The sequence below is a fragment of the Mobula hypostoma genome, chromosome 9 (genome assembly GCF_963921235.1).
Source record: "Mobula hypostoma chromosome 9, sMobHyp1.1, whole genome shotgun sequence".
NCBI classification, from domain to species: Eukaryota; Metazoa; Chordata; class Chondrichthyes; order Myliobatiformes; family Myliobatidae; genus Mobula; species Mobula hypostoma.
Window position 1 is genome coordinate 67,669,671 of NC_086105.1, and position 13,800 is coordinate 67,683,470.

The 13,800-nt window shown below is 44.9% G+C and overlaps 1 protein-coding gene across 8 annotated transcripts in view; it reads left to right on the forward strand.

Annotated features, from left to right (window-relative positions):
• The window catches only part of nav3 (neuron navigator 3), a 503,350-nt gene that overhangs the window by 315,625 nt on the left and 173,925 nt on the right, over nt 1–13,800 (forward strand). For all 8 annotated transcript variants that reach the window (XM_063058462.1, XM_063058455.1, XM_063058456.1 and 5 more), the window contains one exon: nt 1,659–2,054. In XM_063058462.1, coding sequence (XP_062914532.1) covers nt 1,659–2,054 — 396 coding nt within the window. The remainder of the gene's footprint in view (nt 1–1,658; nt 2,055–13,800) is intronic.

Genomic DNA, 13,800 nt, shown 5'->3' on the forward strand with positions numbered 1-13,800 from the left:
TCTGATTGTGTTTTATTTTTGCACTAATGTCTTGTTTTGTACAGTCTTCTTATTATGTTTTGCATGATAGTAAATAGAATAGTCCAGCATAGGACAGACCCTTCAGACCACAATGTTGTGCAGAGCTAATTAATCCAACAACTTCTAATTCATCTATCCTTCCTCTTCATGAATTGACTACATTGCTCCCTTCTCTACACATTCACATGTTTTTACTGAGAGCCCCTTAATTGTTCCGATGCTAATTTCCTCCACGACCATGCCTGGCAGTGCCTGGCAGACATTTCATTTATGGATAGTTAATGTTCTGTGTGTTTTCTGTACCTGCATGGCAGTAATGCTGCTGCAAGTTCTTCACTGTCCCTCTACCCCACCTTACACGTGACAACAGACTTGGTGACCTGATCTCCACCATGAGGGGCACTGGGGGGGGGGGGTGCAGTGCAGTTATGAAGAGTGGACATGACCTATATTTCAATCAGAATGAGAATTAAGTTCATCTTCACTGTCATGAAGTTTGTTGTTTAGTGCCCGCAGTACATTGCAATACGTAAAAAATTGTTGTAAGTTCCAATATAAAAAATGTGCGAAAGGGAAGTAGTGAGATGGTGTTCAAGGGTTCATGGACCATTCAGAAATCTGATGGCAGAGGGGAAGAAACTGTTCCCAAAATGTTGAGTGACGGTCTTCAGGTTCCTGTACCTCCTCCCTGATGGCAGGAATGAGAAGTTCAAAGATCAATAAATTTATTATCGTAGTGTGTATATGTCACCATATACTACCCTGAGATTCATTTTCTTGTGGACATGCACAGTAGAACAGAGAAATACAATAGAATGAGTGAAAAACTACACACAAACATGGACAAACAACCAATGTGGGAAAGAAGTCAGACTGTACAAAATACAATCAGTCAATCAATCAATCAATCAATCAAACAATCAATACTGAGAGCGTGAGCTATAGAGCCCTTGAAAGTGAGATGTTCAGTGAACACAACCTATGAGGTGACTGAAGAGGGCTTGTTCTGGTTAGTGAGGGCCCGAGGCACTGCCTTTTGAAGATGTCCTTGGTGGTACTGGGACTGTTCTATTTTGTCAAGTACTGAGATACAGTGAAAAGCTTGTTCCTCTGCTCAGAGCACTACACAGTGCATTAAGGCAGGCGAGGCCCCTCAGGGGCTTGAATGTGTTGTAGGTAGCAATAATCCTATTTTAATTTGAAACTGTAGATCACTAAACCATGATTTATTGTATAATGATTGTTGGTCAATAGATTTTTGTTAAAAAGAGAAGCAAGGTAAGGTAAAACTAAAATAATGCAGAATAAAGTGTTTCTGTTACTGATAAAATGCAGTGCAAGAGTCCATCTTTTCGTTCAAGAAGTCCATTCTGGAGTCTAATAACAGTGGGATAGAAACTGATCTTGAGCTTACTGGTATGTATCTTTTGTCGAGTGGGAGAGGAAGGATGAGAGAGAGTGTTCGAAATGAATGCGGTCTTTGATTATACTGCCTGCTTTATCAAGGCAGCAGGGGTAGGGATGGTTGAGTGAGAGTGGGGAGAGTGTGTGACGTGGAATAGTTCAGCCAGCTGACCAGCCCCTGGTTTCCCGGCTCACGTCTAATGTTTCTCCTGCATTTCTGTTTGTTTTGGCAGCACTTTGGAGACAACCTTCGACAGCACTGTCACCACTGAGGTCAACGGGCGCACCATTCCCGCTGTCTCTGCCAGGACCTCGGCTATGGGCTGGCGCTTGGGGCAGAACAGCCCTCGGCTGCAAGCTGGAGATGCCCCTTCCCTAGGCAGTGGGTACCCCCCACCGCGGGCTGGCGCCGGACGCTACCTCCACCCCGATGGCCCACGCTATGCCTATGGAGCACCCCTCCGCCGGACAGCCGGCTCCCGGGTCTGCAGCGTCCCCCAGTCGGAGCTGGTGGAAAGGGGGGGCGGCCCCGAGTTTGATACGGCGCTCGGCAACGCAGACGCGACTGGCTACATGAGTGACGGCGACCTGCTGGGGAAGAACGGCAGAGCCGATGACATTGGCAGCGGGTGAGTGGATACCAGGGAGCCTGTGCTGGGGAGAATGCTTTCCCTGCCATTGGGAGGTTCTATATTTTCTTTGTGACTGCATGTGTTTCCTCCGGGTGCTCCGGTTTCCTCCCACAGTCCAAAGATGTACGGGTACGTTGTGTGCATACTATGTTGCTGCTAGAAGCATGGTGACACTTGTGGGCTCCCCCCAGCACATCTTTGGACTGTGTTGGCCGTTAATGCAAAACAACACATTTCACTGTATGTTTCGATGTACATGTGACAAATAAAGCTAACCTTTATAGATTCTTCTAGAAGCATGACCTCAGGTCCCAGAGACCTGATTGTAAAAATCTGATGATCTTAACTTTCAGTGCTGTCCGAGACAACCCTGCAGGGCAGATGAAATCCTTCAATCAAAATCATGTTTATTATCACTGAACTATATGACATGAAATTGAAAATAGAACTTAGGTTATTTCAGCACAATACAGGCTCGTGGGCCCATAATGTTCTGCCAACCTTTTAAGCTACTCTAAGATCTATCCAACACTTCCCTTGCACATCGCCCTCCATTTTTCTATTAACCATGTGTCTAAGAGTCTCTTAAACGTCCCTAATGTATCTGCCTCTACCACCATTCCCTGCAGTGTTCCATGGACCCAACACTCTGTGTAAAATACTTACTTCTGACATCTTCACTGTATTTTCTTCCAATCACCTTAAAATTACGGCCGCTTGTTTGAGCCATTTCCGCCCTGAGAAAAAGTCTCCGGCTGCCCTCTCCATCTACGCCTCTTATACGTCTCGAAGAAGTTACCTGTCATCCTCCTTCGCTCCAGAGAGAAAAGCCCAAGCTCACTCAACCTCTCCTCATAAGGCATGCTCTCTAATCCAAGCAGCATCCTGGTAAATCTCCTCTGCGCCCTCTCAAAGCTGCGCCTATTCTAGGTCTGTTTTACAACATTTTCCCCTCTGCCAACTGTGTAAGAGTTATCATAACTTATTGTCTAGGTTTAGGTTTACTAAGATACAGAGAAAAGCTTGTCTTGGGCACTATTCATGCAGACCAATTCGTTACACAGTGTATTGAGGCAGACAAGGTAAAGCAATAACAGAAAGCAGAATAAAGGGTATGTGAATTTATTATCAAAGTACATATATGTCACTATATACAACCCTGAAATTGGTTTTCTTGAGGGTATTTAGTTCCATTTAATATCAGAGAAATGTATACAATATACATCCTGAAATTCTCGTTCTTTGGAGACATCCATGAAAACAGAAGATTGTCCTGAAGAATGAGTGACAATAAAAACATTAGAACCCCCAACCCCCCCAGTCTCCCCCTCCCACGCACAAGCAGCAGCAAAGCAATGTCTCTCCCTCTCCCCCCCTTCAGCAAAAAAAGCATCAGCAACCTCCATCCACCAAGTAAGCAATGGCAAAGTCCCCAAGAAAGATCATGATCTGCAGTACAACAAAAACTAATCATTCACCGGATAACTCAACATGCCACAGGCACTCTCTTTATCCCTGATAAAGGGACAAAGGGGTGTCACCCTTTCACAGTGAGAGGGGAGACAGAACAAAACAACTCACTGATTTGCAATGATAAAGTCTGTTGTGTCGCTTTTTTTTCTGATTTCTCTGACTTGAGAATTGGCAACAAACTCTCCCCCACCGAGAGAGAGAGAATGCCATTTGCTGAGTACAGATCCCCCATCAGCCGATCTGCTGTTCCCGATGGTCCATTTTCTCCTGCAATGTTTCAGTCGGTGGCACTGGCATAGAGTCAGTTCGTCCACAGGACATTGAAGCCTCAGAACCCAAAAGGCACTCTCACCTTCTAGACCGTGTCCTTGGGCCACTGACAAACAGCCGGTCCTGAGACCTGTGGAGCAGGTCCCACCACTGCAAAAAAACCAAAGTCTGAGTGCAGCTCGAGGTCGAGGTCTCTGAAAGATCCCCATCCACCCTGAAAAGGAAAAAGAGAGACATTAAAGGTAGAAATTAAGCTGATTTTATATATTAAATGTAATAATATTTGGGAAAACTACACTGCAGTTCAATCACTGTAAGAAAAGATGACACTTTTGAGCCATATGTCAGTTATCGAGTTGCCATCTCTAAATAGAAGTTTCCAGCCTTCACCCCACCCTTCGCCCAGCATGTCCATCTTCAAGATTGGCCAATTGGAATGTTAATACAGCTATGATAAACTAACTGGGTGGTTTTTGGCAAATATTAAGACAGAAACTGCTGAAAATGCCCTACGAGCCATGCAGCATCTGTGGAGAGAGAAAAACAAAGCTGGAAGAGGGAAGAGCTTACAGAGATATTCAGAATTAAGAGGGCTTTAGAGAGGATGAATGCATGCAGACATTTTCCAACAGTTCGGTGAGACTAGAACTAGTGGTTCTAAGTTTAAGGTAAAAGGTAAAATCTTTAGGGGTGTCCTGAGGGCTAACTTTTTCACTCAGATGTGGTGAGAGTGTCAAACAAGTGCTGGATACAATTTCATTTGTAACATTTACGACTCAGCAGCAAGAAATTTATCCAAAATCAAAACAAAACGATTGTCACCAGACGAGCTGTTATTCCAACCCTCTTCCTCACCCTCTTCCTCCCCTCATCCCCATCCTCTTCCCTCCCTCATCCCTACTCTTTTCCTCCATCCTCCCGACCCTCTTCCTCCCCTCATCCTCATGCTTTTCCTTACCTCACCCCACCCTCTTTCTTCCCTCATCCCTACCTTCCTCCCTTCATCCCTGCATTCCTGTGCCTCCATTCTGATCCTCCTCCTCCTCATCCCCACCCCCACCCTATTAAGACCATAAGACACAGGAGCAGAATTAGGCCATTCAATCCATTAAGTATGCTCCGCCATTTCTTCATGGCTGATTTATTTCCCTCCTCTCCTCATTCTGCTGCCTTCTCCTCATAACCTTTCATACCCTGACTAATCAAGACCCTATCAACCTCCACCTTAAATTTATACGATGATCTGGCCTCCACAGCTGCGGGTAGCGATGAATTCCACAGATTTACAAGGCTACAGAAATTCCTCCTCATCTCTGGTCTAAATGAACGTCCCTCTATTTTGAAATTGTCCCATTTGGTCCTAGAGTCGCTCACTCTAGGAAACTTCCTCTTTACATCCACTCTATCAAGGCCTTTCAAAATTTGATAGATTTCAGTGAATTCCCCCTTCATTGTTATAAACTCCTGTGAGTACAGGCCCAGAGCTTTCAATAGCTGCACAAATTGTAACCCTTTCATTCCTGGAATCATTCTTGTGAGCCTGCTCTGAACCCTCTCCAATGTCAGCTCATTATTTCAAAAATAATGGGCCCAGAGCTGTCCACAGTACTCCAAGTGAGGCCTTACCAGTGCATTATACAACCTCAGCATTACATCCTTGCTTTCGTATTCTAGTCATCTTGAAATGAATGCTAACATTACATTCATCATCCTCACCACCGATGCAGCCTGCAAATTAACCTTTAGGGAATCCTACGCAAAGACTCACAAATCTCTTTGTACCTCAGATTTTTGAATTTTCTCCATGTTTCGGAATGAGTCTATGCTTTTATTCCTTCAACCAAAGTGCATGACTGTACAGCAAACCCTTCCTCTCCTCATCTCCAGCCTCTTCCTCCCTCATCTGCACACTTTTCCTTCCCCATTCCCATCATCCTCTCTCATCCCTACCCTCTTCATCCCCTCATTCCACCTTCTTCCTCGACATATCCCCAAACTCTTCCACACCCCAGCTCCCCTCCTTCTTTCCCCAGCCTCTCCCATCTTCCTCACATTATCCCCACTCTCATCCTCCCCCATCTCTAATCACCTCCTCCAACTCCCCACCCTCTTCCTCCCACCTGCAACCTCTTACTCCCCTCATGGCCACCCTCCTCCTTCTCCCATTCCCACCCTCTTCCTACTCATCTGCACCCTTTTCCTCCCTCCGTCCCTCCCTCTTCCTCCCCTCATCCCCATCCACAGAAGACCATATGACAGAGGAGCAGAATTAGGCCATTCGTCCCATCGAGTATGCTCCGCTATTTCATCATGGCTGATCCATTTCCCTCTTATGCCCATTCAGCTGCCTTCTCCCCTTAACCTTTCTTGCCCTGTCTTATCAAGAACCTACCAACCTTCGCCTTAAATTTACCCATTGACCTGACCTCCACAGCCGCTTCTGGCACTGAATTCTACAGATTTACCAGGCTCAAGAAATTCCTGCTCATCTCTGTCCTAAATGGATGTCCCTCTATTTTGAGGCTGTGCCATCTGGTCCTAGACTCCTCCATCATAGGAAACTTGCTGTTCATCTACTCTATCGAGGCCTTTCATCACTCGATAGGTTTCAGTGAGATCCTCCCTCATTCTTCTAAGTCCCAGTGAGTACAGGCCCAGAGCCTTTAATTGCTGCTGAAATGATAACCCTTTCATTCCTGGAATCACTCTCATGGACTTCTTCTGAACCCTCTCCAATGCCAGAAATAAGGGGCCCGAAACTGCTCTCAGTACTCCAAGCCAGGCCTCACCAGTGCCTTATAAAGTCTCATCATTACATCCTCGTTTTTATATTCTAGTCCTCTTGAGGTGAACGCTTACATCTCATTCACCTTCCTCACCATTGATTCAACCTACAAATTAACCTTTAGGGAATCCTGCACATGGATTAGCAAGTCTCTCTGTCCACCCCCCCCCCCACCCCCCGACTTTCAAATCTCTTGCAAGCTCTTCTTTCAGTTAGTCCTGACAAAGGGTCTCGGCCCGAAACATCGACTGTACCTCTTCCTAGAGATGCTGCCTGGCCTGCTGCGTTCACCAGCAACTTTGATGTGTGTTGCTTGGATTTCCAGCATCTGCAGATTTCCTCGTGTTTAAGTCTCTTTGCCCCTTGGTTTTTGAATTTTCTCCCTGTTTAGAAATTAATCTACATTTTTATTCCTTCTACCAACATGCATAACTATACATCATTCCCAGCCCCTTCCTCCCCTCATCCTCCCCCTCTTCCTCCCCTCATCCTCCCCCTCTTCCTTGGCCATTTCCTCACTTCATCCTCACCCTATTAAGACCACAAGACACAGGAGCATAATTAGGCCATTTGGCCCATCAAGTCTAGGCTGGTATTTCATCATAGCTGATCCATTTCCCTCTTAACCCCATTTTCCTGCCTTCTCCCCATAAACTTTCAGACCCTGACTAATGAAAAACCTGTCAGCCCTGTCTTAAATGCACCCAGTGAACTGGCCTCCACGGCTGCTTGTGGCAATGAATTCCACAGATTTATCACCCTCTGGCTAGAGAAATTCCTCCTTTTCTCTGTTCTAAGTGGATGTCCTTCTATTCTGAGGCTGTTCTAGACTCCCCCACTGTAGGAAATATCTCTCTACATCCACTCTAGGGAGCCCTTTCAACATTCGATTGGATTCAATGAGATCCCCCTTCATTGTTATAAATTCCAATGAGTACAGGCCCGAGACTTCAATGGCTACTCAAGTGATAATACTTTTATTCCTGGAATCATTTTCATGAACCTCCTTTGAACGCTTTCCAATGTCAGCACATCCTCTCTTAAATGAGTGGCCCAAAATTGACACAATACTGCAAATCAGACCTCACCAGTGCCTTATAAAGCCTCATGATTACATCCTTGCTTTTATATTTGAGTCCTCTTGAAATGAATGCTAACTTTGCATTCACCTTCCTCACCACTGATTCAACCTACAGATTAACCTTCAGGGAATCCTGCACAAGGACTCACAATTCAATGTGTACCTTGAATTTTTGAATTTTCTCCGTTTTGAAATGAGTCTGTGTTTTTATTCATTCTGCCAAAGTGTGTGACCACACACCATACCCTTCCCCCCGTCATCCTCACCCTCTCCCTCCTTCATTCACACATGCTCCCTTCCCCATCCCTATCGTCGTCTCCTCCCCACACTCGTCATCCCTCTATTTCGACCCTCCTCTTCCCCATTCCTAACCTCTTCTTCCTCTCAATCCCCAACCTCTTCCCTTCCTCATCCTCACCCTATTAAGACCATAAGACATTCAGCCCATTGAGTATGCTCTGCCGTTCCATCATAGATGCCATTTCCCCCTTAACCCCATTCTCCTGCCTTCTCCCCATAACCTTCCGCACCCAGACAAATGAAAAACCTGTCAACCACTATCTTAAATACACCCAGTGACCTGTCTTCCACAGCTACCTGTAACAACAAATTCCACAGATTTACCGGGCTATAGAAATTCCTCCTCATCACTCTTCTAAATTGATGTCCCTCTATTCTGAGGCTGTGCCCTCTGGTTCTAGATTCCCCCACCAAAGGAAACATCTTCTTCACATCCACTCTATGGAGGCCTTTTAATATTCAATTGGATTCTCTGAAATCCCACTTCATTGTTAGAAATTCCAAAGAGTATAGGCCCAGAGCCTTAAATCACTGCTCAAATGATAACACATCCAATCCTGGAATCATTCTTGTGAATCTCCTCTGAACCCACTGCAATGTCAGCACATCCTTTCTTAAATAAGGGGCCCAAAACTGTTCACAACACTCCATGTGAGGCCTCACCAGTGCTATACACAGCCTCGTGATTACATCCTTGCTAGTGGTGGAGGCAGATACACTAGTTAAGTTTAAGAGACTACTAGACAGGCATATGGAGGAATTTAAGGTGGAAGGTTATATGGGAAGCAGGGTTTGAGGGTCAGCACAACAATGTGGGCCGAAGGGCCTGTACTGTGCTGTACTATTCTATGCTCTATATTCTATGTTCTATATTATAGTCCTCTTGAAATGAAGGCAAACATTGCATTCGCCTTCCTCACCACCGATTCAACCTGCAAATTGACCATTAGGGAATCCTGCACAAGAACTCACAAATCTCTATATAACTTGGATTTTTGAATTTTCTCCCTTTTTTGGATGAGTCTATACTTTTATTCCTTCTACCAAAGTGCATGACCAAACAGTAAACCGTTCCTCCCCACATCTCCAACCTCTTCCTCCCTCATTCACACCCTCTTCCTCCCTTTATCACCAGCCTCTTTTTCCTTCATCAGCAAACTCTTCCTCCTCCATTCCCATTGTCTTCTCATCCCTACACTTTACATCCCTCTATTTTGTTCCTCTTCCTCCCCATCCTCACCCTCCATCTCCCCTCATCCTCATCCTCTTCCTCCCCGCATCTCCACCCTCTTCCTTCCCTCACCCCTGCACTCCTGTTCTCCCCATCCTCACCCTCTTTATACCATAAGTAATTGGAGCAGAATCAGGCCATTCAGCCCATTGATTATGCCCCAATTCCATCAAGACTATCCATTTCCCTCTTAACCCCATTCTCCTGCCTTCTCCCCATCACCTTTCTTGCCCTGACTAATCAAGAATCTATTAATCTCCATCTTAAGTTTACCCCTTGATGTGTCCTCTGTGGTTGCCTGTGGCTGGAGGAGTTCCTCCTCATCTCTGTACTAAATGGATGTCCCTCTATTTTGAGGCTGTGCCCTCTGGTTCTAGGTTCTCCCACTATAGGAAGCATCCTCTCCTAATCTACTCTATGGAGGCCTTTCATCATTCGATAGGATTCAATGAGATCTCCCTTCATTGTTATAAATTCCAATGGGTACAGGCCCAGAGACTTCAATGGCTACTGAAATGATAAGACTTCCATTCCTGGAATCATTCTCATGAACCCCCTTTGAACTCCCTCCAACGTCAGCACATCCTTTCTGAAATAAGGGGCCCAAAGCTGACAGAGTACTCCATGTGAGGCCTCACCAATGCCATATATGACCTCATGATTACATCCTTACTTTTATATTATAGTCCTCTTGAAATGAAGGCGAACATTGCATTCGCTTTCCTCAGCAGCGACACATCCTGCGAATTAACCATTAGGGAATCCTGCACAAGGACTCACAATTCTCCGCGTACCTCGGATTCTTGAATTTTCTCCCTGTTTCAAAACAAGTCTATGCTTTTATTCCTTCTACCAAAGTGCATGACCATACAGCAATACCCTTCCTCCTCACATTCCCAACCTCTTTCTCCCTCATTCACACACTCTTCTACCCCCATGCCATCGTCCTTCCATTCCCACCCTCCTCATTCCTCCATTCAGACCTTCCTCCTCCCCATCACCACCCTCTTCCTCTCTTCTTTACTGTCCTCTTCACTCTCTTCTTCCCCTCATCACCTCCCTCCTCCTCCCCTTATCTTCTCCCTCTTCCTTCCCTCATCTTCATCCTCTCCATCTCCTACATGCCCTCCTGCTGAAACTTCCCTTCACATGACTGTCAATGGATTAGTTTTCACGATGTTTCTACAGGAGCCTTAGTAAAACTGACCAGCAGTGTGTGTGCACTTGTGTGTATGTGTGTGTGTGTGTCTCTCTCTCTCTCTGTGAGTGTGTCTGTATATATGTGTGCGTGTATCTGTGTATGTGTGCGTGTGTATGTATGTGTGTATGTAAGTGTGTGACTATATGGGTGTGTGTGTGTGTTTATATGTCTGTGTGTGGGGGATGTATATATGTTTGTATGTATGTATGTTTGCATGTATGTGTGTGTATATGTGTGGGCATATCTGTGTGCATGTGTTTGTGTATGTGTGTTTGATTATGTGTGTGCGTGTGCGTGTGTGTTGCTCACACTGCAGAATTGCTTTGTAAACTCCCCGATCAATGAAAACCATTGAACAAATGAACCAACAGATCGTTAATAATTAATCCAAGATCAAAGTGGTTAGTAATTCCAATCACAGGTTTTGAATGGACATTAAGAGCTTTAGAAACATATTTATTGATTGGTTATTTTAGTCAATGACATACACCTGCCAATCACACAAAGAACCTGTGGGCCACTGGGATTAGTCAACCACTAACGTGATCGATTACTACTTCAACTACTGCACAGAGTCTTGTCATCTTCAGAAGTTTTCTGATGACTCTGCCATAGTTGGATGCATCAGCAAGGGAGATAAGGCTGAGTACAGGGCTACGGTAGGAAACTTTGTCACATGGTGTGAGCAGAATTATCTGCAGCTTAATGTGAAAAAGATTAAGGAGCTGGTGGTAGATCTGAGGAGAGCTAAGGTACCGGTGACCCCTGTTTCCATCCAGGGGGTCAGTGTGGACATGGTGGAGGATTACAAATACCTGGGGATACGAATTGACAATAAACTGGACTGGTCAAAGAACACTGAGGCTGTCTACAAGAAGGGTCAGAGCCATCTCTATTTCCTGAGGAGACTGAGGTCCTTTAACATCTGCCGGACGATGCTGAGGATGTTCTATGAGTCTGTGGTGGCCAGTGCTATCATGTTTGCTGTTGTGTGCTGGGGCAGCAGGCTGAGGGTAGCAGACACCAACAGAATCAACAAACTCATTCGTCAGGCCAGTGATGTTATGGGGATGGAACTGGACTCCCTGACAGTGGTGTTTGAAAAGAGGATGCTGTCTAAGTTGCATACCATCTTGGTCAATGTCTCCCATCCACTACATAATGTACTGGGTGGGCACAGGAGTACATTCAGCCAGAGACTCATTCCACCGAGATGCAACACAGAGCATCATAGGAAGTCATTCCTGCCTGTGGCCATCAAACTTTACAACTCCTCCCTTGGAGGGTCAGACACCCTGAGCCAATAGGCTGGTCCTGGACTTATTTCATAATTTACTGGCATAAGTTACATATTACTATTTAACTATTTATGGTTCTATTATTATTTATTAATTATGGTGCTACTGTAATGAAAACCAATTTCCCCCTGGGATCAATAAAGTATGACTATGACTATAACTATGACTATAATTGTAGATAGCAAATCCATGTGAGTATTTGTTGTTTTCTGAACCTAGCCCTTGAAATAAGTGTTGTTATTTTGATAGAGGTGTACAAGTTGATGAGAGGGGGAAGCCAGTTGACTCAGGGGGCTCTGAGCTGTTGATTGGGTTTGGAGCAAAGGTTCTGAGCTTTTAAGCCTTGCGTCTCCAAAAACTAATCGAAAGAAAAACACGGGAGCTGGAATCAGGTCTACTTAGTTTTACTTCACTTTTACTTAGTGGGATTCTCATATATGACATGGTGGCATAATGATAAATGTCATCCACATATTTCTTACAGATAATGCTAAATTATGCTAAAGAATGCTAAATCAAACAATGTATTTACAATATTACTCAAATATTGAATAGACCACATGAGTCTGCTGTTAAGAGTTTTCTGTCAGGCAGGAAGGTGAGTAGAGATGGTGGGAAGTCATGGAGAAAACGGACATAGCAAAGAGGAGGTGGGTGATTGGAGTTGTATAGAGGAAGGTGAATGGCAGGGGTCTAGGAAATGGAAAAATAAGAGGCTAATTGAGGATTGTAGTGGTTTATCATCTCGTGATGAAGACAATAGACAGGATTTCAATGAAAAGAGAAAGGAAGGAGACGTTTAAATATTGCTGAGTTTTGAATGTGGACCTATTTCTGATATCAATCCAATTAGACTAGCTAAGAATTTGGAAACAGCATTTGGAGACCTCGTGGATACAAAACCTTTAAGAGATGAGGTGCTCTTGTGCATTGTAAATTAGTAAGCTATGTGAAAAAGTTTTGGTGTTAAAAGCTGTGGGAGGAATGAAAGTATTACCAAGGAATTATATTGAACAGCAGTGTCTTTTGGGAGTAGTTGCTGGAGTATAATGCTAAATACTCCCCTTCATAACAAGGGGAGTTGAGTATAGGAGCAAAGAGGTCCTTCTGCAGTTGTACAGGGCACTGGTGAGACCACACCTGGAATATTGTGTACAGTTTTGGTCTCCAAATTTGAGGAAGGACATTCTTGCTATTAAGGGAATGCAGCAGAGGTTCACGAGGTTAATTCCCGGGATGGCAGGACTGTCATATGTTGAAACATTGGAGCGACTGGGCTTGTATACAATGGAATTTAGAAGGATGAGAGGGGATCTGATTGAAACATATAAGATTATTAAGGGAATGGACACGCTAGAGGCAGGAAACATGTTCCCGATGATAGGGGAGTCCAGAACCAGAGGCCACAATTTGAGAATAAGGGGCAGGCCATTTAGAACGGAGTTGAGGAAAAACTTTTTCACCCAGAGAGTTGTGCATCTGTGGAATGCTCTGCCTCAGAAGGCAGTGGAGGCCAATTCTCTGGATGCTTTCAAGAAAGAGTTAGATAGAGCTCTTAATGATAGCGGAGTCAAGGGATATGGGGAGAAGGCAGGAACGGGGTACTGATTGTGGATGATCGGCCATGATCACAGTGAATGGCGGTGCTGGCTCGAAGGGGCGAATGGCCTACTCCTGCACCTGTTGTCTATTGTATCCATGGAGAAGGCTTCTGGAGTAAATCCTGAGGAAAAATCTGGATTTGAAGTTTCTAAAGCAGTCCTACGTTGAGTTCAGGTCTGACTGGCAAGTCCTCTGGTACAGCTGGTGGTAAACTGTTCTTCTGGATTCATCAGTGGTGTGGAGAGGGGGAGCCTGCTGCATTGGCAGCAGCTTGCTCTCCATATCGTACTGCCCAGGCCTGTGTATCATGCAGACAGCTAGGATGCAATATCCGTGCTTGACACCGACCAATGGAGGGCTTCAGTGGAAAATCAGCTGTATGCCAATCTGGATTTCGTAAAGGGAGAGTGACCGTGTTAAGTTTGGAATCTGGTATTCGTAAGGCCCAAGTTAATAAAGAATCAGTAGTAGCGGTTTTCTTTGATGTCATGAAAGATTATGA